The 27427-nt window shown below is 40.1% G+C and overlaps 1 protein-coding gene across 1 annotated transcript; it reads right to left on the reverse strand.

Annotated features, from left to right (window-relative positions):
• Positions 1-453: 453 nt before the first annotated feature.
• On the reverse strand, positions 454-27199 carry NAF1 (nuclear assembly factor 1 ribonucleoprotein; the record flags this gene model as incomplete). The annotated part of the gene is made up of 8 exons (XM_081998895.1): positions 454-875; positions 5577-5682; positions 10665-10716; positions 14526-14686; positions 15730-15812; positions 20358-20451; positions 24106-24244; positions 26667-27199. 8 exons carry the CDS (start codon positions 27197-27199, stop codon positions 454-456), a joined length of 1590 nt encoding a protein of 529 aa, XP_081855021.1.
• Positions 27200-27427: the final 228 nt, after the last annotated feature.

The raw sequence follows: 27427 nt of genomic DNA on the forward strand, positions 1-27427 counted from the left end.
TCCATGCGAGTAGATCTCAAAATTTACAGAAATTGAGAAAAGAGTTTAGCATAGCAATATACAACCACACTAAAAATCTTAAAATACCATCTGTGACATATCCTCATCACTATCAGACATTAGTTACATAATCTTAAGTTTATTACAAAATAGATTTCCACCACTACATAACAATCTCCGAAAGGTTTTTATTTATCATCCCAAACTAGTAGATATTATAAAAATAAACCATTATTTAGTATTTGGTTATTTTTATCATACAGGGTTTTTTTTGAAACAGAAGACATATATAGAAAAAACAGTTTTCTACAGATGTCTCACAAGGCATCAAATTCTGCATTCATTCTATTGTTACAGAAAAACGAAGCATCTCCAAAATAAGGGAATACCATCTTGACAGCCTGCTCTTCCTCCCTTTAAACTGCAACACTCTGTATGCATATTCATGGAAACTTAGTAAGGCCTGAACTGAGAAGGATGGCTATCTGGAGGAGGTGGAGGTGGCGGCGGCGGTGGTGGTGGCAAAAATGGATATGATGAGTTGTACATGTTTGGGCCTGTCCAAATCATATTCAGATTTGAAGGTGGAAGGTGGAATTGATGCATCTCATTAACAGAATCAAAAACTGGAGGAGGAAAGGGATACTGTTGCATCATTGGATTTTCTTTTCTATGAGGCTGTGGGAACACTGGAGATTCCTGATGTATTCTGTTGTCTGAAGAATATAGCTGTGATGGTCTTGCTTGTGGTCTCAAAAAACCTGGAGGGCCTGATGGAGGAGGAAATGGATCCCTGGAGAAGCCTCTGCCACGGTATCCCCTCGAATAACTTGAAGCAGGCTGTTGCATTGACTGATGAAGTCCTTTATTCTCACCTTAAAAAAAACAAAACAACAAAAAACCCACCACGCATTTTTATTATTTTGGAAAGATTAAGTTCAATCCTCACAAATCTTTCAAGCTGAAGTCAAGGAAACTTGAAGAGTGAGCTTAGCAACAAATAATACTGGCAAATAATACATTAACAAAAAAATAACACTGGCAAGTCTACTGTTTAGTGACTCATCTTGATTTATTAGAGTAATATAGAAAGAAAGATCCAGAGGGTTGCAAATTCAGTCATTAAAAAATAAATTTCACTTTCTTCCCCTCCAGGTATTTTCATTTGTATTAATGAATCACAGGAACAATCAGAGAGTATTTTGGAAGCTTTGGTTTAAAACAAGATTTAAAAGCAACACATTTTAAAACCAAAGTTAAATCAACAGTGCATTACGCTAAAGCAGTCTACAGCCTTCAAACCTGAGTTGATATTACAGCACAGACGCAGGACACAAGAAATTATTCAATACTAATTAATAAAATTAACTTACTCCATCAGAAAAAAAGGCCCCTGTTACCTTTAACCAATTAGCTTTCAGCATTCATCTTTCAAAGATGAATTTTTCCCTGTATAGGTCACTGTAAGCATATATTTAAGCTTCATAATAAATGTACTGCCACTGTACATAATACTGTAAGAGTATTAATGGAGTAAGTGCTATATAATTAAAAGCACAGAATTATTAAAAATGTTCCAAAGAGCTGCTAAGACGTTCAAAAGACTGTAGAATCTAAACCTAAACATGATCTCTAAAGGATTTTAGGGCTAGAAGCAATAAGGTATTTAGGGACATAACACCGCATAAAATCACTGAATTTTAAGAACCCATGTAGACCTAATCCTTGGCACTAGACTACAGAGAAACATTTTCATCTTTGAAAAGCTAAGTCTGGAAAGGTAGTTGAGTATCAAAATTCCTACTCATTTTCATGGGGGATTAGAATTCAGATTCCTTTGGTGCATGCAGTCCTCTCAGAAGCACTGAAGTGAAAATACTTGAGTGAATATTTTTGTTCTCTCTTCTATCAAAGACTGTAACAACAAGCCAATTTTAATATACTTAATATGCAACCAAGCAAAACTCCAGCTGAGACAGAGTTTGTGCCTCAATTTGCCATATATCCTTGTTGCTGAATTCCACAGCCAAACTAAATTGCACACAATGTCAATTTATACCATGTTATTTACAGAAAAACACAGCAAATCATAATCCATACTCCCTTGACAGATTGAGACAGTTCCTCCTACTGTGTTCTCAGTTATGGAACGTAGTTCAGTAGCAGCCTCAGCAAGCCCTAGGCAAAGGCAGGGCTGCAATAAGCATGGCAGAATAAGGATATGGGGTGATATATGCCGTATGCTAGATAAGCAGAAATCAGGAGAGAAAATAACTATCAGCAATGAAGGGAAATTATGGCACAATTCAGATCCTTCCTTACAGAAGAACTGTCAAAACCATACAGCAAAAGCCAGTCCAAGAAAGATCGCAGCTTTACTTAAAGGGTACAAGGGAGACATGTACCATACACAAGAGTAAAACGGCTAACAGGACAGTTACTGACTTCCCAGATCAAGATAAAATGGGTTCAGTGGGGTGCAATGTGTAGCAGCTTTACAAAGAAAGAGCAAACTCACAGAAGGAGTCAGTCCAAGAAAATCAATGGGGGGAAGCACTGTGCTGCAGACAGATGAAGCAACCCGATACGTAAGCAGTAAAGAGGGGAAGGGATGATAGACAGTAGAACTTACAAGGAGTGGTACAAAAAGCATACAACAAAAGCAGACCAGTGGAGAACAGGGGGAAAAAAGAGAGGAGGGGGGGGAAAAAAGAGAGGAGGGGGGGAAAAAAAGAGAGGAGGGGGGGAAAAAAAGAGAGGAGGGGGGGAAAAAAAGAGAGGAGGGGGGGAAAAAAAGAGAGGAGGGGGGGAAAAAAAGAGAGGAGGGGGGGAAAAAAAGAGAGGAGGGGGGGAAAAAAAGAGAGGAGGGGGGGAAAAAAAGAGAGGAGGGGGGGAAAAAAAGAGAGGAGGGGGGGAAAAAAAGAGAGGAGGGGGGGAAAAAAAGAGAGGAGGGGGGGAAAAAAAGAGAGGAGGGGGGGAAAAAAAGAGAGGAGGGGGGGAAAAAAAGAGAGGAGGGGGGGAAAAAAAGAGAGGAGGGGGGGAAAAAAAGAGAGGAGGGGGGGAAAAAAAGAGAGGAGGGGGGGAAAAAAAGAGAGGAGGGGGGAAAAAAAGAGAGGAGGGGGGAAAAAAAGAGAGGAGGGGGGAAGAAAAAAGAGGAGGGGGGAAGAAAAAAGAGGAGGGGGGAAAAAAGAGGAGGGGGGAAAAAAGAGGAGGGGGGAAAAAAGAGGAGGGGGGAAAAAAGAGGAGGGGGGAAAAAAGAGGAGGGGGGAAAAAAGAGGAGGGGGGAAAAAAGAGGAGGGGGGAAAAAAGAGGAGGGGGGAAAAAAGAGGAGGGGGGAAAAAAGAGGAGGGGGGAAAAAAGAGGAGGGGGGAAAAAAGAGGAGGGGGGAAAAAAGAGGAGGGGGGAAAAAAGAGGAGGGGGGAAAAAAGAGGAGGGGGGAAAAAAGAGGAGGGGGGAAAAAAGAGGAGGGGGGAAAAAAGAGGAGGGGGGAAAAAAGAGGAGGGGGGAAAAAAGAGGAGGGGGGAAAAAAGAGGAGGGGGGAAAAAAGAGGAGGGGGGAAAAAAGAGGAGGGGGGAAAAAAGAGGAGGGGGGAAAAAAGAGGAGGGGGGAAAAAAGAGGAGGGGGGAAAAAAGAGGAGGGGGGAAAAAAGAGGAGGGGGGAAAAAAGAGGAGGGGGGAAAAAAGAGGAGGGGGGAAAAAAGAGGAGGGGGGAAAAAAGAGGAGGGGGGAAAAAAGAGGAGGGGGGAAAAAAAGAGGAGGGGGGAAAAAAAGAGGAGGGGGGAAAAAAAGAGGAGGGGGGAAAAAAAGAGGAGGGGGGAAAAAAAGAGGAGGGGGGAAAAAAAGAGGAGGGGGGAAAAAAAGAGGAGGGGGGAAAAAAAGAGGAGGGGGGAAAAAAAGAGGAGGGGGGAAAAAAAGAGGAGGGGGGGAAAAAAAGAGATCCAATTTAAATTACTCAACCAGAATGGCAACCAAAAAGTAGACAGTTTTGTCAGTAAAGAGGCGTAAGACAAGGCAGATAGGAAAATCTGGTTATTACAAACAGAGCACAGAGCAGAGCTGCAAGCATACACCTGGACAGATCTTGTCAACAGCAGGAGAAAGGAAGGTGAAGAAGGCTACATATATTATGAAAAACTATATATAGTTTATTGAATTACTATAGGTTTATGTAATGACCATGTTAGGCAAACAGAAAGGTTCTCAGTGGGCTACACAAGTAAGAGTTATTTTAAAGGAGTATTTCGATGCCATGGGTGAGGAAGAGCTTCCTTTTCAGATAGAGGAATAAATTCCTCATCTAAGACATGTGCCTTCTCCCTGATTTTCAAAAAAAAGGGTTCCCACAAATTGCACATGGCCTTCCTCTATCTCCTCCCTGCACTCAAAGGCTTAAGCTGAACTTGGGCCCCAATAACCCCTGCAAGAAGCAAGATCTAGATGCCACCTTTTGGAGTTTATTCTATACACTCACTGTGTGTCAGCTGACGCTGTTGTAAGAGCCTTTGAATCCCCTCTGACAACTGTCCTGCGCCAATAATACCTCTCTTCCACAATTTAATGAAAAAAAACCTTTCATTTTCCTTTTAAAAAAAATTAAGGCATGTAGACACAAATTCACAAATACAACTTTGAAAAGCACAGAAATACTTATTAACTGTATGAAAGCTCAATCATAGAACAATAGAATAGTTTGGGTTGGAACAGACCTTTAAGGTCAATCTAGTCCAACCCCCCAGCAATGAGCAGGGACATCTTCAACTACATCAGGTTGCTCAGAGACCCGTCCAACCTGATCTTGGATGTTTCAGGTATGGGGCATCTACCACCTCTCTGGGCAACCTGTGCCAGTGTTTCACCACCCTTATTATGAAAAGTTTCTTCCTTTTATCTAGTCAAAATCTGCCCTCTTTTAGTTTAAAACCATTGCCCCTTGTCGTATTGCTACAGGCCCTGCTAAAAAGTCTGTCCCCATCTTTCTTAGAAGCCTCCTTTAAGTACTGGAAGGCTGCAATAAGGTCTCCCTGCAGTCTTCTCTTCTCCAGGCTGAACAACCACAACTGTCTCAGCCTGTCCTTAGAGCAGAGTTGTTCCAGCCCTCTGATCATTTTTGTGGCCCTCCTCTGGATCTGCTCCAACAGGTCCTTGTCTTTCTTGTGCTGAGGGCTCCAGAGCTGGACGCAGTACTGCAGGTGGGGTCTCACCAGAGCAGAGGGGCAGAATCACCTCCCTTGACCTGCTGGACACGCTTCTTTTGATGCGGCCCAGGCTATGGTTAGCCTTTTGGGCTGTGAGTGCCCATTGCCAGCTCATGTCCAGCTTTTTATCCACTAGTACTCCCAAGTCCTTCTCAGCATGGCTGCTCTCAATCCCTTCACCCCCCAGCCTGTGTTGATATCAGGGGTTGCCCTGATCCAGGTGCAGAACCCAGCATTTGGCCTTGTTGAACCTCATGAGGTTCACTCAGGCCCATTCCTTGAACTTGCCCAAGACCCCTCTATATATCATCAAGATAGGTATCATTGAGTATTTCAAACTCAGTTTAATAGATAAAAGCATTCTCTCAGAGCATTCACTCACTTGATGCGTTTGTTTCCGATTTGAGTTTCTTCCTTCCTTGACTTTGAGGCTTCTTTTTCTTCTGTTTTGCCTCTCTCTCTTTTTCATCATCGCTGAAATCCAAGGCCTGGTTTTAATTAAAAAAAAAAAAGCCATAAAAAGACTGCAGAGAGAACTTCAGTTCTAGCAGTAAATGACTATTTAGAAAACAATCCATCCTGTAGTCAGCTTCAAAGAATATTAAAGCTGCACTTTCCTATTTTGCATTCAAAGAGTCATCATGTGTTCAAATGGCTTCTCAACACAATAAAAAAAACTTGACACTCCACAAATTACACAATACTCAGTTATTCCTTCTAATTTTCCTAAAAACAGCAACATTCAAGTACTGAACACAAATTTGTGATTGTCTAGATGTTAGGAAGAAAAAAACTGGGAATCTGAAGGAGCTGGCTTGCAAGATTCCAAGAAAAAGCTTTCAAAGGGCAAACTGCAGACTAGGTAAATTAAAATATAGATTTTTAAAATAAGTTAAAATTAATCTGGCAACCAATATTTCACTTAGCACAGTTAAACTACATTAAAAAGTATCTCTTGTCTAAAATTGTCACTAGATCGGAATTTTCTATAGTATATTTAAAAACACTATTCCAGTTAAACTTGCAATAGCAATGTTATTCCAAAGGAATTTTCAGCTTTGGAGAACGTTGTCATTTACAATAGATTCAATGTCACTGCAACATTTTGTTCTGTTACACAAGGTTTTGCTACATTTTGAATCCTAGCTTACATTTAGAATAAGGAAAAGTTATTAGTGACAGGAAAAAATCTGTTCCCTGAAAAAAGCTCACTCATGTAACTTAAAAGGGTAGGGTTTGTTCCTACCCTCCCAATTCTGAAAGGAAGGGATTTGCTGCTTACTGATGTATCTCTATAGTATATGCAGGGCACGGGTCTCAAAAACATTGCACTAAAACAGTGCTAAAAAACCCATGTAAAAGTTAATACTGAATACAACTATTTCCTCTTCTACATAACTGGATTACATTCTTGCTCAAAAGAGAGTCATAAGGAATACAAGATGATATATACCGTGAAGTCAAATCTTTCACTAACCCCTGCTTTTTCTAAGGACTTCAATATACCATCCTCCAGTAGAGCAGAAATAACAAACAGGTACCTTCTGTAGCTAGCTAATTTCCATGTAACATTCCATAAAAGTTGCCTCTCAGACAAATCACAGTTATCTGCTCCTGCTAGCCTTGCAGCATACAGATCATGCTTCATCACCCTATGACCCCAAAGACAAGGCCCAGAGAGATTGTATTACTGAATCTACAGTTAACTTGGACTAATTACAAGCCTACCAGAAAAGGAACACTTACCATATACCTTAAAGTAGCAAGCACAAAGGCCTAACATGGATTAATTTAATGTTGAGAAAAAATAAAGCTTCACATTATCACAAAAAAGAACTGACTACAGCAACTGCATGCAGTTTATCATGGGAGCTGGCCAGAAAAGTTATAGAATCAGTTGCCAGCTGAGGGCTCTAAAAGAGTCTGGCTCTAAGACACAATTTCAAGCATCAGTAGCATAAAATTTAATCTGCACCCTTGTCAACAGCCATTACCTTCACAGCAAAAGCTACTTTCTATCAGTTCATCAGCTATCACAGTTCAGGTATCTTAGTGTAAACTCTAACTGCTAGAGCTATCCAAAGATTATTCTAATTAAGGATTACAAGATGTTAAATGTGGTGTTTTCTCCAAAACAGAGCACACAGACATACCACAAAGTCAGAACACCCACGGAAACAAAGGTGTCATAAAAATTAATAAAAAAGTTGCCCATCCTTGCCATCACTGATTTTGTTCAAGCTTCCTTCCCTCCTATAGTGAATTATCGTAAACCTCAAGCTCCCCTTGTACTTTCAGATTCTAACTTGCAGGTAACAGTATCATAATTAAGAAAAATCATAATAAAATAAATACCAACTTTGGAAAAAGCAATGAATCTGTATATGCAGAAGAGCTGGCTGCTTGACTATATTTAGCCAAGTTTTAAAGTTACTTAGGTTCCTACAAGTTCAAATTACATATTTACAAGCTTATCTCCTGAAGAGCTTTAAAAAAATGACTAAGAAACAAACGAAAAAAAGCCCACCATTAGCCAATAAGCACATTTTGTATCATCATCACTAGAAAATTGTTTGACAAAAGAAAGCTAAGACCAGCCAATAGTTTCCACGTATACACAGTCTTTCAAAGCCCTATTGATCACATACCTACACTCCAATTCTATGTAACACACCTAATTCTCAAATGATGATTCCCTGTGAGATGTCTCCCCAAGAAAGAAAGGCAATTTGCAGTCAGAACTGACAGACAAGCATTCTTTGAGAGAAGTTAACACTGCTCAGCTCAGTCCCATTTGTGGGAAGAAAAAAAAGGTATTTCAAAATGCATCCACACCATCGTGGAAAAAGCAATACTCTGAGTTCATAGACTGCTACATCATTGCAGGACCTATCTTTTAAGCACAGAAAAGCCTGTGTCACAACCTCTCTCCTTCAAGCAAGAACGAGACTGTGATAAGGACTGCAAATGCAAAAATTGATACTGTTCCTCACAGCGTCCTTCTGGACACATTGTCCAACTGTGGGATGAGTGGGTTCCTGGTACACTGGTGGATGAAGAACTGGCTGAAGGGCAGAGCTCAAAGGGTTGTGGCAAATGGGCTGGCAACTGGTTACCAGCAGTGTTCCTCAGAGTTCAATTCTAGGGCTGATTCTGTTCAATCTATTTATCACTGACCTGGATGTAGGAGTTGAATGCACCATTACTCTGGAGCCCCCAACATAAGGGCATGGACCTGCTGGAGCAAGTCCAGAGGGGGGGTCCCAAAGAAGATCAGAGGGCTTGAGCACCTCTCCTATGAAGACAGGCAGAGAGTTGGGGTCCTTCAGCTTAGAGAAGGTTCTGAGGAGACCTTACAGCAGTCTTCCAGTACCCGAAGGGAGCCTACAAGAAAGCTGGAGAAGGACTTTTTACAAGGGCATGTAGTGACAGGACAAGAGGTAATGGCTTTAAACTCAGAGGGTAGATTTAGATTAGATATAAGGGAGATATTCTTCACTATGAGGGTGGTGAGGCACTGGAACAGGTTGCCCAGAGAAGCTGTGGATGCCCCATCCCTGGAAGTGTTTAAGGCCAGGTTGGATGGGGCTTTGTGCAACCTGCTCTAGCAGCAAGTGTCCCAGCCCATGGCAGGGGGTTTGGAACCAAGTGATCTTTAAAGGTCCCTTCAAACCCAAACCATTCTACGATCCTGCACCCAGGATGGAGTAACACCAGACACAAGTATAAATTGGGAGAGGAGTAGCTGGAGAGCAGCCCTGCAGAAAGGGATCTGGGGCTGCTGGTTGACAGCAAGCTCAGTATAAGTCAGTGTGCCCAGGCAGCCAAGAGGGCAAACTGCATCAAACACACTATAGCCAATCAAGAGAGGCAACTATCATACTGTATTCAGCATTGGTGCAGCCTCACCTCAAGTACTGTGTGCAGTTCTGAGCCCCACAATTTAAGAAGGATGTGAAGGTCCTTGGATGTGTCCAGAGGAGGGCAACAAAGCTGGTGAAAGGTAAAGGGCTGTCCATCCTATGAGGAGCAGCTCAGCACTTCAGGTGTGTCTAGTTTGGAGAAAAGAAGGCTGAGGGGTGACCTCATTGTTCCATACAGCTTCCTGAGGAGGGGAAGTGGAGAGGGCAGGGCCAATCTCTTCTCCCTGGTATCTAGTGATATGATGTATGGGAATGATTCAAAGCTGCGCCGGGGAGGTTTAGACCAGACATTAGGAAGCTTTTCTTTACCAAGAGGGTGGTCAAACACTGGAACAGGATTCCTGAAGAGGTGGTCTGGTCGATGCTCCAAGCCCATCACTGTTTAAGAGGCATTTGGACAATGCCCTTAATAACATGCTTTATCTTTTGGTCAGCCCTGAATTGGTCAGACAGTTGAACTAGAGGACTGTTGTAGGTTCCTTCCACCTCAAAGTCTAGCCTATTCTAAAAATTGGTTAGAACACTAAAGAAAAAAAACTACACCACAAAAAAACACCTTTCCCACTTAATTATAGAGTAAGAAGCACATACTACATAGCTTCGAAATATGCAAGCTTTTGAAAGATTCAGAACAAGGAGATAGATATCTTTAGCATACTATGGTAGAAACAAGGCTTCTAGGAATTTCAGCTATTTTGGATTAGATAGACTTAAAGTAGAAATTGTAAGGAAAAGTGACTCAAGTGTTGAGCTAGAAAACAAGTCTCAATAAAACTATCTGCCTTGCAATTCTTATGGAAGAGAATAATCATGAAAAGCATAGTTAGAGTGGACTTAAGGAGCACTAGACAGGAAGCCTGGATGTCACTGAAGAAATCTTTACAGATCCTAGCGTAAATTATATCAATGGTCATGAGGAGCTCCCACTTCTACATGATCCTGTATGACTGCCTTGTTATGGAAGAATCTCATCTCCTCTCATGGAACTAGTGTTTTATAGTAGCAAACAGTAGGGAAATCTCACTAAGAAGAATTCAAAGAATGCAACAGAGGAGGCGTCAAGTTAATTTAACAGATTAGAGCATACAGCTTAAACACCTAAGTAGTAGAGTTTGCAGAGTACTAGCAGGCCTTTAAAGACAAACAATTGCTTGTGGCAAGGTAAAAGACAAAGCTGCAGTGAAAGAACAGCAAGGACAAAAACTCCCTAGCAGAAGTAAAACTGTTAGGCAAAGCAAAAGCACTGCTACTCAAATTTGAACGTTCAGGTTGCCAAACATGTTCTTGAAGGACTACAGGAACTGAAGATAAAGATACACATTTTCCTCACTGCAAAAAGCAAGTAGAAAAGACAGCTAGTACTCTCTACACCGACTATGAGGCCTCTCCAAGAATAGCATGACCTCCTTCTCAATGAAGAAAAGTAGTACATCCAACTCTTGCCTGTATTAAAAAAATATAGCTTGCCAATTACTCTGCACAGAAACTTGTGTAATCAATTAAACAAATTAATTAAAACCAGTTAAACTAAAACCCCCTATAGTTACTTCAGGTGGTGGTTCTTGGTCATTCTTCCACGATGCATCTGAACCTTTTTCCCTAAAAGAAAAACAACACACACACATATTAGACAATCAAGATGAAGGAAGACAGTGTAAGGAAGGTATGAAACATCTCATTTGAGTCACACAGTAGCAACATATTCTAGGTTAGAAATAGTTTGCAAGAACTGTACTTTAACATCCAATACACCAGGAGCTGCCTGTTTTAAAAGAGGCATTTGTTTTTTAATGTTGTTTCTAGTAGTAATGTATGTGTCGTCTTAGAACTTCACTACATACATCACTTGAAAAAAACTTCCTACTTTGAGTGAAGACCAAACATTTCATACAACTAGTATTAAGCTTTGATCAACACTCTCTCAACAGATCTTTCTGAACCTAAATTGCTTTGAACCTGAATTGAGGTAGTTCACTGCAACTTTCTTATGGTGACTAATTGCTGACCACAGTCATAAGCTTTCTTTATTCTTCTGATTTCAGAATGCATATCTCCAGTTAAAAAGGACAATGAACCAGTCTAGTAGGACACAGGCCTTAAGTGTAGCTATAGCCAAGTGAATTCAGAACAAAAAAAAACCTCTAAGCTTGGTATACAATTGTATTAATATAGTGCTAGCTAGATAATTAGGTTTCATCTTTTAGTTTCTTGTGAATATAAATTAAAAAGCAAGGTAAACGACATTTAAGGAAGCAAAACCTCAATCATCTTGCCTGACAAGCATCAAAATTAATTTGAAGTGGTACCATTTATTTTACCCATCACTTTAAGAACTTCACTAAAAATGAAGCTATTTCTTTGATTAGCAACAAATTTGTGGAATAAATTTAAATTACGCTGTTAAAGTCTGTGGAAGGTTTTTCCAGACTGATCAAAAACTTAAAATATTTTGGTCTGAAATGTCAAGAAACAATCCTTATCTATACAGACAAACTATATAAAATAATGCAATATTGAAAATTCTTACTTGCAAAATGGAACCATATAGTTAAAAACACCAGCATGTCCAGTGTGAAAACTCTTCAACCAGTGCTCTAATAACCAAGGGGGTTTTTTATGTATTCACCAAGTCAGCAACAATCAAGTAGCAATAGCTATTAAGTACATAACCACCAGCTGTAGGTAGCCTGGACTTAAGAAACCCTTAGTCAAAGGCTGCCTATGAGAAAGCTGGCAAGTCATCTGGAGGTACTTCGTGCTTCAACACCCAACCATAAAACTGAAGCTCAATCTCTACATATCACTAGAAAACCATAAAGACACACCACCTTTGTGATTATGAACAAATCATATTAGTATGCAAGCCATTTTAAAGTTCAATTAGAAGAAAATGTTACAGGGAGGAAAGGAAGATAAGGCTCTATATGAGTAACTTCTCGGTTGCATAAAATTTTCTACCTATGCAAAAATGAAAAGTAACACTTGTTTTTTATTTTTTATGAACCAACTTCTTTGGTTTTGCTTCTCATCTTGTTATTTTGGATCAATGCATGCCTGCCAGAAATACCAGAGCACAGAAGAAACTCCAAGACCTGTGGTCATTAGGCAATATGTAGTAATACTGACTGCAAAATTTAAACCTTGTAAGTTCTTCAGGCAGCTTATCTCACTCTCCCATGGCAGCCTTCCCCATTTCAGCAACACACAAAACACTTTTCATGCTCTGAGATACCTAATAATCTTCTGCAAAGAACAAGACAGTAATTCTTTGATTTCTGAACTCATATACTGTAAGATCTGGAAGTCTTAACAAAAGGTGAATCAGAGGAATCATGAAAATACACGTGCTTCAGAATTACTTTATGTTTCAGGCAATACAATATAAATCTATTTTTAGCAACAAATTACTTTGCATTCAAGAAGTTTTATACAACACTTCCTTTTATGTTGTTATAAAGTGTAAGGCTTATTCATAGCACTGCAACTTTGTACAATGCAAGCAGATTGCATGCCAGATTTCAGAAGCTTCAAACTTAAGGTTTCTTTTAGATCTTAACTGCGATTCCTTACCTTTCCAAAGTACCATCACAGTTTTGAGCAGCAGTTTTAAAACTTTAAGCTTATAAACCTCCACAAGCTGGTCTGCACACAATGAAACTAACAAAAAGCAGGAAATAAAAATCATTGGTCATCAAGTTTGCAATCTGCTAAGGTCCAAAAGCCTTCTTGTGAAGCACTGACCAAAGCTCAGATTTTCTACTATCCATACTATCTTGGTTTCTTTATAGAGACATTAGAGCACAGATCAGAAAACAAAATTCCTTATCCTTTCTTCAATGACACCTACTTTGTAAAAAGGCAGCTTCAACAAATATTACCAACTGCCTCACAAAAGTTTAAGAACCTCTACTGACAAAACTCAGAAATACCATTGTTTCAGCGAAACATAACTTAAATCACATTATTCAGAAATTATGGTTTATGTGAGATTAAATAGGTGTTCACAATGCTCATTTTAATACAGGGCAAGAAACAATGTCTGATGCACTCACTGTTCAGCTGCACTGATAAGTCACAACAGTGTGAAACATCTTACCTATGATAGTAAAGTACTACCAAAAGACAAATAGTTCCCAAAACTAGTTGCAAAGCACGTAACAAACTAAAACATGAGTCTCACGTCTCAGATGCTGAGTATGGCACACAGTTATTGATGTAGTAAGCAGATGATTAAAGTCTGTGCAGTTACTGTGCTAAGCAAAGTTTAACGGCACAAATCAAAGACCAGCTGGCATCAAAATGCTGCAGAAAAACAAACAAGCAGCAGAATGAGAAAGTGATCTATTTTGGTCTTCACTGAAAGAAAAAAAAAATATGCTTATTGCTTCCACAGAAATGGGACAGGAAGGAAAAAAAACCCACACTCTTGCAGGCCTGGCCACATGTATGACTAAAGAAAAAAGTTATTCAGTATGAATACTGGCAGAGTTGCAAGTAATGCAGACACTAATATTTTTGGCTATAGTTAGAAAAAATTTTCAAGTCAGATAAGAACTTATCCTAATAAATGGAGACTAAGTCACTTATATGACAAAGGACATTTTAAACCTGTAGTTATTTCAGACAATTATTCATCAATAATTAGAACACTAATGTCTAGCAGTCCTTTATTGTGCTTTATTTCTTATTCTGTATCTAAGTACACTTCCTTTTAAATGGCAACAAGTCCTATTCATACATGCTACCTTCCTCAGGCAGACTCGGACACACAAATACGACTGAGAAGTCTCTGAACTTCATACTACGTTGCCACTCAAATCCCTCCCCTCTCCCAAATTTACAGCAGGTAATTTTCATATGGAATTGTTATTCTCCAACTGCAGAACAGATTTATTGATAACTAAATTTCAGTTCTGGCCTTGTAACATGAAATAAAAATAGTAAATAAAACTTGTACAAAATTCAAAGAGGTTTATTATTAAGTTATGAAATTAAACAAGAATCTGCAGAACAACAAACTCCAGAAAGTTCAGCTTGCAAAACCCATACATGTGTATGTATATGAAAGGGTGTGGGGGAGGGAAGTATCAATGAATTTTTTTCTGGTTATGACATTTTAGGTAACACAGCAACATGAGAAGAAAGCAAGCTTAATATTAAATTTAATAAGAAGCTACTAAACTTCAGTAATTATAACACTTTAGAAGCTTGTAGTTTACAGCTACTCTGTACTGTTCTGAAAGGCAAAACCTTGTTATTACAACACAGTTGAGAATACCTAAAAAAATAAAAGTTTTAGTATCAAGCTTAGTCCTACAGTTTCTCACTCAAGGCTAAACTTTAATCCAGGATTTTTAGCAATGTTAAAAAAAAACATTATAACCAGATTGAGAAGAAGTCAGACTCACTGTTTTAGTTTCTCTGCAAATATATACTGGGTGAAGTCCTCCACTGATGGAGCAAAATACATGCTATCTTGCACATTAATACCTTGTGCTTTGATATGCTCAGAGCTGTTAAATCTTAACACGTAAAAGGGATGTAAAACAGGACCAAATATCTCAAATATCTGAAACACAAACAAAATTAAAAATGTTTAAATACGCCATCAAGAGTAGATAGATAATTTCATTGTAAACAACCATGAAACCTAAGATGCTTTGCATTCTTCACAATGCAGCATGAAATAGTTACTTTCATGCTTTAGTTTTATTAGCACATGTTGTTTGACAGTATTTCCCCAGCTGCTGTTTAAGTCATAATGTGGAAAAGCAAGTTCTCACATGTCGATGTTGCCTTCACCCACCCAACTGCACTGCTTTCACTGTCTGCTTCCTCTACTTTAGTAATCTTTCCTTATGTCAGATCTCTGTTGTTCTCTCTCCATTATGCTTTTAAACTTCTTACACCCGGAACAATCTCCTGATCACTTATTCCTCACAATTCATCTTTATAAGACACCTTTATATCAGTTCCCCTGTCTGCTCCCCAGTTCCATGGAGAGCAAAGAATTCTGAGATGTTGTACTGAACAGCTACAATTTCAGGCTGTGTTTTTTTGTTTCACTCGCATCTAGCATTCAAAGCTATTATAGCACCAACTGCTCTAGATGATGGTTTTCCTTCCCCAGAAAACATACAAAATTCAATGCAGCACCCCTCTCAGCAAACATTCTTCATTATACTTGCATAAAGCACACATTGGCCTTAAACTGGAACAGCAGAGCTTAGACATGTAAACATTCCCCATTTTTCCTGAAACTTGACTCTAATTTCTCCAATCTTTGCCCCCAACTCCTGGCAATAAAAGAGTACAGCCTGTTATTCAAGACATCATATACCTGAAAGCAACCTCTCCCTCTGCACAAGCACTCTCATAAAATAGCAGAAACTCATCACACATTTTAATTCTGTAAGGATGCAACAAATTCCAAGTTAGGAATTTGAGATTAAAAAAATAGATGACTACAGCAAGAATCAAAAGCAGAAAGGAAAAGTCCATATCAAGGAAACATTGCCTTTCATTTAGTTGACTTCAACACTACTTGTTGGAACATAAACAAATACTTTGAATTTTATATTAGAATAACAGGTTTTTATGCTTTACACACACCTTTCCTGCTGCTTGCCGATCTTCTTTAAAAATTATGCTTTCCTCATTTACTGGAGGTAGGCCTCTCAGTGATTCAATTATTACTAAAATGGGGGGGGAAAAAAATCAATTAGAACTTTGTTTCAACAGCAGTATGCAGTTAATTGCAGAGAAACTTAACAAACCACTCCATTATTTGTCTACAAAAGTTCATAGAGCTTCACCTGAAAATTCTTGCACACACACAAAGCTACTTACAATCACACCCCCGTTCTCCAATGATATACCAAAGCTAAGATTTACGCTTGTTTACAGAATTATTGTTCTCTAGGGTGCAGGAAGAAAGGAGACCAGATAATAGGTACAAAAGAGGTATCTCAGATATGTATGGGAGATACCCATTGTATTTACCCAGGATGTTTCTTAAATAAGTCCATAGCAATTGAACTTAAAAAAAAAAATATGTTTTTTTGAGTGCAGATATATTCTGCCGCCTTAGTATTCCAAATTAAATTATCCTTGTAAAAACGAATAGGAGATGGTTATTCATTATAACTTCCCCCAGTAAGTCATAAGAATCAGACCAGAACACAAAAGATGTCCAGCAGTCCAGTCACAGTAACTACTGGTGGTGTCATTGAGGTATGCAGATAAACAATCTGAAACCTTTCCACCATTTAATGTCATATCATAGTCTCATACTACATTTGGGCCTAATCCATGATTAAGGATGTTATGAGTGGTCAGAGCAAGCAAGTCATTCTAGTAGCTCAAAATATGAAATCTTAACACTTAGTAGACTTAAACACTTATAAACGGACACAGAAGCATGCTCTTCCATTAAATACGTAATTTGATATACAGGCTACTTCATTTTTAGGTTTTCCAGATTCGGAGACATAAAGAGCTTATTCTTTACTGTAATCTTTAGAGTACTTCACTCCCTTCTTTGATAGTAGTTCACATTTGTTGCTTTAGTCTACAGAAGTAGCAGGAATTCATTCAAGCCTAGCAGCATTACACTCAGTAATTCTGATTCTGAAGGTAATCTTTTCTACCTCTAAAACAACAGAACGCTCAACTAAGCATTCTCAATGCCTCTCCAGCATCAAAAAGTCATCAAGCACTTAGTGTCACTCAGACTCCAACAAAAACTAACAAGATTATCACTGCTAAACTTACATAACAGGGCTTAAAGCAATAAACATCTCATCAAGCTAAAACTCCAGCTTTGCTATGTTTTCAATCTGCAAATACCTTGTGACATGCCAAGCAAGTCTGTGACAATGCTACAGCCTTAATAGTTCTCTGAATTTCAAGAGAAGTAGAGAAATCACTTGATTTTTTGCCTACCTGTAAGATAAAATACATAGTGAAAGAACCCAATGTGTTGCTTAACCCTCATGAGAAATATACCTTAGCATAAAAAAAGGAACAAAAAACCCAAACAAACAAAACAAACACCACACACCAAAAACTCTCAAAGGATGCTCCCAACTTGATTGATCATGCACAGCCCCCAGTCTTCCAGTAGGGTAAGGAAAATGTTCTGAAAACATAACTCATGCCAGTCCCATGAAACGCAGGAAAAACATTATTGCCTACAGCTTCTTTGACTTATTGCTCCCCCTACCCCAACCCACCCAAAATCCTCAGCTTCCACATTCCAGGGCACAAACTGCAGCCCCAGGGCAGGTTGCTCATATATACCAAAGCTGTTTACTTTCCAGGCTACAACCCACACACTGAATTTTTCCTTCCTCTTTAAGTACCTTGAAGCAAAATATAGCAAAAGTTCTGTTTAAATTCTGACACACTGCGCACAAATTAATGTTCACAGAAAGTCATCTTGCTTTTAGCTAGTGTGAAAAGCAAGCATGAATCTATACTGTTCTAGCCTTAAATTCACCTCATAGTATGAAACAGCCAACTTACAGGTATCACGCACTGCAGACTGATGAACCTGGAAGCTTGCTACAGAGAACAGCAGTGACTTCTGATACATCAAAGGGACAGAAAGTGCTTAGGATACTGATAGTTGTGCCAAAATAATATTTGGAAATTACAAATAAGACCTCAACTCCCCTCATACCACATATAAACCTTGTAATCACAGATATCAATTTAGCTCAAAAATCAAAAACACCCCCACAATTAGCACAGCTAATATGGCCACAGCTCCACTGAAATTGAGGCCAGACACCTGTTCCCAGAAGAACAGAAAAGAAAACATGTAGAAAGCAAGACAGTAAAAGCAGAAAAATAACAGATATGTTGGGGTTTAGTCTATTCTTACAGCTTTATTTCATGTATGATTATTAGTCCGTTTTCTAACTTTCACCAACCAATCTAAATTCAACAATTCATACATTCCAGTTACACAGAGTAGAATACAGACTCAAGAATTCACCTACCCGCAAACTGACAGGATTTGAAAAGGTTATATGAACCAAGGAGGATTAGAAATTAAGGACGGTTTTCAAAACTGAAGTCTTTTTAAATAAAGCTTTTTTTACATTCATGTACTATATCAAAAATAAGAACAATTGCAAACTATGATTCAACCATTTCTCTTTTAACTTACTGCCATTTTGGCTAAAAACAGCCTTCCTGAAGTCCCCATGATTATCAATAATAATAATTATTATTATTGATCGAGTGCACCCTCAGTAAGTTTGCAGACAACACCAAGCTGTGTGGTGTGGTTGACACGCCTGAGAGATGGGATGCCATCAACAGGGACCTGGACAGGCTCGAGGAATGGGCCTGAGTGAAGCTCATGAGGTTCAACAAGGCCAAGTGCAGGGTCCTGGCACCTGCGTTGGGGCAACCCCCCCGGTATCAGCACAGGATGTGGGATGAAGGGATTGAGAGCAGCCCTGCCGAGAAGGACTTGGGGGTACTAGTGGATGAAAAGCCGGTCATGGGCACTCACAGCCCAGAATGCAAACCACAGCCTGGTTTGCATACAAAGAAGCATGGCCAGCAGGTCAAGGGCAGTGATTCTGCCCCTCTACTCCACTCTGCTGAGACCACACCTGCAGTACTGCATCCAGCTCTGGAGCCCTCAGCACAGGAAAGACATGGACCTGTTGGAGCGGGTCCAGAGCAGGGCCACAAAAATGGTCAGAGGGCTGGAACAGCTCTCCTGTGAGGACAGGTTGAGAGAGTTGGGGTTGTTCAGCCTGGAGAAGAAAAGGCTCTGGGGAGACCTTACTCAGCCTGCCAGTACTTAAAGGGGGCTTATAAGAAAGATAGAGACAGACTTTTTAGCAGGGCCTGTTGCAACAGAACAAGAGGTAATGGCTTTAAGCTGGAAGAGGGTAGATTTAGACTAGATCTAAGGAAGACATCTTTCACAATGAGGGTGGTAAAACACTGGCACAGGTTACCCAGAGAGGTGGTGGATGCCCCATCCCTGGAAACATTCCAGGTCAGGTTGGACGGGGCTCTGAGCAACCTGATCTAGTTGAAGATGTTCCTGCTTATTGCAGCAGGGTTGGACTACATGACCTTAAAAGGTTTCTGTGCCCTTTCTTGCTTATTGATCAAAGTAGAACAAGATGACAATGACCAGATTACTACCTTCCACACTCTCTAACAAGCTTCCTGCACATGAATGAAATCAAACCAACAAAAACGACAGAAATACTGTGAAGGAATTTCCTGGATTACCTATAGTCTTTTACAATAAAATACACTTAACAGTAAAGGCTATTTGCTTTAATTCTTTTGTACCCCACTAAACTTAAATACTTTAATTTCAAAATTGAACTGAATTTCTAATTTTCTTAAAAAAGTTGCTTTAAAAGCAGTTCAAGCAGAATGGAACACTTGAAATAAGCTTAAATACAAACATACTATGGATATATTTTATTAATACCAGTTTCAGCAAAACTTTGATTTCACCTATCAAAAACTGAGGTCCCAGGCAGATCTGAAGAGGTCCCTAAATGCATATTGCCTGCAGTTAAGCTTACATCCATTGTATGTCTCAATCCCATTAAGCTTACCCTCCAGCACCTTATATCATGTTAGTCATGCTGTCCGATGACTGCTGACAGGAGCAGCATTTATTTGGACAAGGTATGCAATGAACTGAAGTTCAAAGAATTAAAAAACTAACATAATAATATACCAATTACCCAAGCACTGCTCCACTGCCTAAAGAAATAAGTCTTTTTCCTGTACTCATATACTAACAAGCAAGCACTTGGACTGCATTGTACTGCATCTGCGCTGTCAGTTACATGCCTCCTGTATCTTTACAGACAATTCAAATATAGCATGTATAACCAGAAGATTTCTTAAAATACTGTAAACATTCAATCTTATTGTTGCCAGTAGTAATATAAAGATCATAACACACGGTGAAGAAAGGCTTTTTTATAAAAAAAATTAGAACATGAAAGTCACACAGAAACACATGGAGAATAGTCATAGTAGGTTACATCTTCTGAAGATGTAAGCCAACTAAAAGGGAATTCAACACAGCTGTCATTTAGTGGTCTGAGTTCAATCAGCAACCCACTACCCCTGAAATAGAATGCTGCAGTACTGACGCAGTGAGGGAACAGTTAAGTACGCAATTAATGCGGAGGTATACAAAAGTTATTTTAATTAAAAACAAAGCAAACAATCTTGCCTACCTAACTGCTCAATGATGCTGGAAACTGTCCCAAAGAGCTTCAGTTCAACATCATCAGGCAAAATTATTGATAATTCTTCAACAGGAGGCAGTTCCTGAAAATATCAAGTCCATGTTCAGAATATAATCTCGTCACACCAAGACATTCATCACTTTATTGCTGCTTAAATTTGACAATCAGAAAAACCTTCTAGCATTTTGAAGATTTAATTAAAAATAAATCTAGTTTGATATGTCTCTTTCAGGATAATTCTAAATGAACTCATCTTGGAGGAATGTCACTTTTGAAGACAGCTTTTCTATTGAGACACTACATATTTCCATTGCAACTAAAGTAGAAGCCAATTTTATTCAACTGGAGAAAACCAACAACTGATAGACATTTTGTTCATCTTTTTGAACTTTCAAGTTAGAGAAATTAAGTTCAATGTGCAACACAATAATTAGATAATTAATAACCAAAAAAATCAGACAACCTGTAACCACATTCAATGCATGACAGAACAAAAATGTACGTAACAATTGATAAAATAGTATGATATACACCAGTTATGTATCATCTGATTCAACAAAATGGTGTCTGTCCATTTATGCCATGACTCAGACCACTACAGAAGATGTAAAGATCACAACAACCTACAGAGAAAACTATTTTTAGCTAAAAGTTGTATTTGGTACAAAAGGATAATCATCAAGAACATTTTGGAAAAATGCACTGAACTTCAGATATACAAATGAGTACTGCACAAACAATATTCAAATTATAAACTTTTTTCCTCAACTATAATTATTAAGATTTGCTATCAAAGGCTGATTAACACCAAACTCATCATCCACCTCTAAGTTACTGTCATGGTTTAGCCCCAGCCGGCAACTAAGCACCACGCAGCCGCTCGCTCACTCTCCCTCCCACAGCGGGACGGGGGAGAGAATTAGGAAAAACCTCGTGGGTTGAGATAAACACGGTTTAATAGGACAGAAAGAAAGAAGGGAACAATAATGATAATACCAACAAAGGAATGTATAAGAACAAGTGATGCCCAATACAGAAATTGCTCACCACCCCGTGATCGACAGCCCGTCCCCGAGCAGCGATTTCCGCCCCCCGGCCAGCTCCAGTTTATGTACTGGGCATGACGTTGTATGGTAGGGAATATCTCTTTGGCCAGTCTGGGTCAGCTGTCCCAGCTGTGTCCCCTCCCAGCTCCCTGTGCACCCCCAGCCTGCTCGCTGGCAGGCCAGCACAAGAAGCTGGACTGTCCTTGACTGCTCAGCAACAACCCAAAACATCAGCACATTATCAACAGTTCCTCATCCCAAATCCAAAACACAGTCTCACACTAGCTTCTGTGAGGAAAACCAGCTCTATCCTGGCTGAAACCAGGACAGTTACGCATAAACTAAGATTTCTATGTATATACTATACTGCTGTGAATTCGGTATGGACTATACAATATACAAGGTAAAGGCAACTAGAGTAAGAATTATCTTCAAATTCAACATCTTCTGAATTTGGAGGTAGAGTCCAAATCTTAGCACTGAACTGCACTTTTAATGGCCATCACCAGAAATAAAATCCCCCTCCAACAGAAGAAACTTGTCTTATCAAAACTTCACCTGATAATCTTCACTGTTAACAAAAGCGCTTAGAAAAGGCTTCTAGAGCAACTGAAAGACCAAACAGAGGTCAAGACTTTCCCAGATCATATAATACAGCGTTAAAGCCAAGATGTGAATTCAGATAGAAAAACCACACCCTTCTACAGGACAGTAAATTTTCCAAGATTTAACCAACTTCACTGCTAAGACTTAACCGAGTCATGGATGCCAGAGCAAGTAAAAGGCCAAAGACCAGGAGGAAGAAAGCTAAGATTTTTATCGTAAAACTCAAATTGGTAAACTGTACTATCTGTCATACTATATACAATATCTGCCAACCCTACACTTCAAAGCAGGAGGTTTCTAAAATCGTTCCACTAACACTCCTTCATAATTGCATGTTTTTTCCCCCTAAGCACATATTCCAGCCACATACTTTCTTTAATCTTTTCTTTTACCTTTGACCCATGCTTTAGCAAGTTCACTACTACTGGGGACTTTTGGGTAAGAGACTAATCATCATGTTTCATTTTTAATATCTACATTTTCAAATTGTATTCCCTCAAATTTACATAAGACAATCTACAACATTTTCAAATAGACTAATTCTATTACTGTAGAATGGCTTAGTACTAGGTGCAGCAAATAATGTAGTTGCTAGAACTTCTGTCATTAATTATCACTTGCAAAAAGCTATAGCTTTACTGAACCAATGAAATTAAATCAGACCAGTACTTAAAAGACAGACAACGTTTTGTAAACACTTGTACTTGAAGCTAGTAAGCTAATGAGACAAAAGAGCAGATCAACAAAGCATTCAGACTAACATGAATTTTATTTAAATAATTAAGATAAAAGTAAATAAAACCTGATAAGTACATCTATTTGAGCAAGGACTTTCGTTCAAAAGTTCAATGCTGTAAAAAAAAAAGTTGTTAAAAAAGCACTTATAACAGTTCTACTATTAATCATACCTCAAAACTAAGTACATGTAAGCAGGAATTGCTCTGAAGTTTTACCCCTTCAGAACACAACATTATGTGTGTTTCTCAATCTTTGATTAATTTCAGGAATAAAGGAATATCCTAAGAGCTTTTCTTTACTCCAAGTAACTCTAGAGCAACAGTTTAAGAATTAACATACTCCTATCTCCTGTTGTTGCTACTACTAATGCATGTCAATGCCTCGGCCTTTTCAGCCATCTAGCACTTCATTACAAACTGTTGGAGAGTACTGAAGCAAAGGTAAACGTATCCAAATGTATCTGCTCTTCAGAGGTTTTTTTCTCTACCTTTCTAATAATTTCTTGTACCCTTCACCTGACTTGTTTCTCATTCCAGAAAGCATTTTTTATGAAGGGGAGAGATCTACAAAATAACAGATAAACATAAACTGCTAACGTAAATTGACATTATAGAGTTATTATATTATCCTTTTCCATGTAATCCATTACAAATGATGCACAGCTAATCATCTGTTAGCTGATTACTACTAAAACTCACTCCTTTAAACCACTTAATTTTGAGATAATGAGGAACAATGGCAGCAATGCTTAGTGAGTATTTATGAGAACCAAAAACAAAAGACAGTATCTTGATGCAAATTAAGGTACTGATCTGCAATACATAAACCAGTGCTATACCAAAAACTGTGGTATAAAACAAATACAAACCACTTCTATGGCCACTCTAATAATTTTGCCTAAGTGAGTAGAGGCAATGCAATCTGAACCTCTGAGAGGCTTAATACAACATTCAAAATTTTTACCTCAAGGCTAAGCATATTTGAAACATGTCTGTAAGACATATCAGACCTTCAAGTCTCTCACACAGAGAAAGGATGATCAAAGCCTGCAATACACAAATAACCAAAGATGTACTAAAATATCCAGAAACTTATTTGTTTTCATTAATTACAACTGTCATTTTATACAAATATGAACCTAAAATGAGCTGCGAACCTCACTTCAGAGTGGTCTTAATACACTGAAAAAATAAGACATTTGGAGTTCCTAACTCTGCTATACCTGATCTAGTGTAAAAACGTACATTCAATCACTAAGTATTGCAATGACTTAAAAATACATTAAGTTAAAATATTTTAAGTTTCGTTAATAGAAAAAGGTTTAAAAGACACCACATTGTACTCACATCAATAGGCAGCTCATCTTTTGTTTTAACACAGTAAGACCTGTTATCCTTCTCATTTGGATGATCATCTTCATCAGATACTGTTGAAGGAGAACATGAAGAGGAAGATGTAGTTGATGAACTATCTGAATCTGTATCACTGAATAAAACAAACATGGGAGTTAGAATATAGACTTCTACAATACAGATGAAAAGAGTGGCTAATTATACATTTCTCAAATACTCTTCGTTACCAGATAGGTTTTCTTAAATTTATACATTTGTATACAGAAGAGCAGCATTCATTTCTGAACCTACAAGCCACTGGACAAGATCATACAAAAAAAAAAAATCTCATAAGAGTAGTAGCTTCAGGAGTTCAGAGCAAATGCTAACTACAATGGCATGTTTGGGTTCCCACTGTTTCACTGTTGAATGGTGCATGTGGCATGAGAGCAATCACCTCTCCAAGTTCACCTAGTCCAGTTTCTCCCACTGGCTGCCCCATGCAAAAGTCCAGCACCAGCATTACTCTTTCTGTCAGACGTACATGATAATCAGCGTTTGGGACCTACGCTTCATTGGTTTGCAAGTGAAATGAGACACTAGAGTCTCAGGATGATCACTTCAGTATAGGTGCTAGATCAATACAGCCAAACTAGGACCACAATGTCTACGCACTATCAGCATATTTCCATTTTATGTACCATTTAAATTCCCAGTATTGAACATCACTTGATGTAACTGAGCACACCAAAATTTTCAAAGGTAATGCACTAAGCTACCTTCTATAGCTCACAGTCACTCTTCTTGTACACTCCCAACATTAGCATAAAGCTAAGTGAAAGTCAAGGAAATACTTATTCCAAGCAATGCGTCTTGCACTATGAAGGTAAAAAAACCCCGACACTCTAATTTTTGCAGATATAAGGGATTAGTTTCATAATTCATGGCCTGTCTGAATTTCCCTAGTACCCATTCACACAGATTAGTAATTTAATATTTCTCACTAGCACATGCATAAGGTATCTTTATTGTCTTAAGACTTTTAATATTTCAAGGGCACAGTAAGAAACCAGCCTTTATTCATGTCAACATGTTCCTTTTAGCAAAAGTCTTAAGTTCTTCAAGAGTTGGTGGAAGAAACAAACACATGAGGTAACTGATCCTGGTAACTGAAAACACACATTACAAGTCTTACACAAAAATACACTGAGACAAGCAAACTTTTGCAAAATTGCATCTATCCTTTCTTACCTGATCTGGCCAGTAACAAAGCAGCATTTAGAAACAAAGCGATAAATAAATACAAAAACACAGTCCTCTCTAGATTCTTTGCTATTACATTGTCTCCTTCACAAACAAATGTATGGCTTTCAATTATATGCAGCTGCTTTTCCCACCCCCCCCCCTCAAACTCTGATAGGAAAGACAATAAATAAGAGCACCTCTCAAATAAGCCTTTTTGAAAAAGCCAAATATGGACTTCTTGGAACAAAATCAACATAGCGGAAAGACAAAAATCAGTCAGACTACCAGAGACCAATCAATGGAGGAAGGGGGAAAAAGAAAGAAAGAAAAAAGTTTGAAATAAACATAAGCAGCTAAGTAAGTTAAAGCTATCAATATTCATCTGAACATCAGCGCAACAGATTTCAGAAGCAAAAAAAAAAAAGACTACAGGTAAAGCCCCTGCCATAGACCTGAAATTTTGCTCTTCATTACTTCATGACGTTCTAGGAAAACTCTGAACTCGGCAAACAAAGTACTTCCGCAGTTAAGCTTTAACCCATTAACTGTTAATGAAGCTCACTATCTTTAAGAGGAGATCCTTAGACTTCATTTCTGCCTCCAGTAGTTAGAAGGAGCACATACCCATCTTGCTGCAAGGGCCAAAAAAGAAAACACAAAACTCACTGAAACGGACAAAGTGTGCAAGCTTCTAAGCCTGAAACAGAGCTCACATCTAACCGAAGTTACCTTTCGCCAACTACACCGAACATAAAAGCACAGATGCAAGTAGAAAATGGAATCTTTTACAAAAAGCACATAATGAACTTTTCCACCAAGATGTCAACATTAGAGCACGAGCTGAGATCTGCAGACTCTTTACTCTGAATCCTACGTTCAGGTTTTTTCAGCAATAACACCGCAGGTGTCTTGCCACAAGGGATGTAGGCGCACCCTGTGGGGACCATGTCAAACAAGACATGCAAACGGTCGTCCCGGTGGCCCAACCAACCATGGCGCTCTACAAACCACCGCCGCCAAACTCATGTTTTCATTAAACCCTAGACCCTCACAGTCATTATTTTGGAGGCTTATTAATTCAACAATAAAACTCCTAGTGAAATATAACTGAAAATGGCACCCTTAAGGGCAAAAAGAAAGCTACAGAAGCTGAAACACTGGGGGGGGGGGGCGGGGGGTAAGTGCGGAGAGGGACTGGGACACGCCGTTGGCAGAGCGCTGCGCCGCGGGCCACAGGCGCTGCCGCCAAGGAGGCCTAGGAGGGGGGAGCGCGACTCGCAGCGAGCGACGCGCCCCTGCCGCCCGCGGCTCGGCCCCGGGGCCAAACCCACCTGTCCGAGGCCGACGAGGGGGCGGCGACAGGAGGCCCGATGGAACTCGCAGGCGGTGGCGAGCAGCGCGCTCCCTCGGACGGGGGCGGCAGCGCCTGGTCTTCCCCACCAACCTCCTGGGGGCTCTCAGGGTTCGGCGCCGCCTCCGTGCTCGCCGCCCGCTCCTCGCCCAGCGTCCCCTCCGTGCTCGCCGCCCGCTCCTCGCCCGGCGCCCCTTCCGTGCTCGCCGCCCGCTCCTCGCCCGGCGCCCCTTCCGTGCTCGCCGCCCGCTCCTCGCCCGGCGCCCCTTCCGTGCTCGCCGCCCGCTCCTCGCCCGGCGCCCCTTCCGTGCTCGCCGCCCGCTCCTCGCCCGGCGCCCCTTCCGTGCTCGCCGCCCGCTCCTCGCCCGGCGCCCCTTCCGTGCTCGCCGCCCGCTCCTCGCCCGGCGCCCCTTCCGTGCTCGCCGCCCGCTCCTCGCCCGGCGCCGGACCGGCGGTGCCGGGCTCAAACGCCAAACTCTCCATCTGCGCCACCACCTCCATCTGTGCCTCCATCTCGGCACTGGCGGCACGCGCCCCACACGGCAGGCGGCCCCGCCCCTAGCTACACACCACTTCCGGCCGCCCCGAGACGCTGGGATTGTATGGGCCCGGGCAGGGACAGAGCGCATGCGTGGGCGGGCGCTCTCGTGACGCGGCGGTTGCGGGGCGGGAGAAGCGGCGCAGCTGAAGAGCTGCCCGCCACCGGCTCTGGCACAGCAGGCAGTGGCGGGATGCGCGGAG

This window comes from Phaethon aethereus (genome assembly GCF_964289735.1).
Source record: "Phaethon aethereus genome assembly, chromosome: 4".
In the NCBI taxonomy this organism is placed as follows: domain Eukaryota; kingdom Metazoa; phylum Chordata; class Aves; order Phaethontiformes; family Phaethontidae; genus Phaethon; species Phaethon aethereus.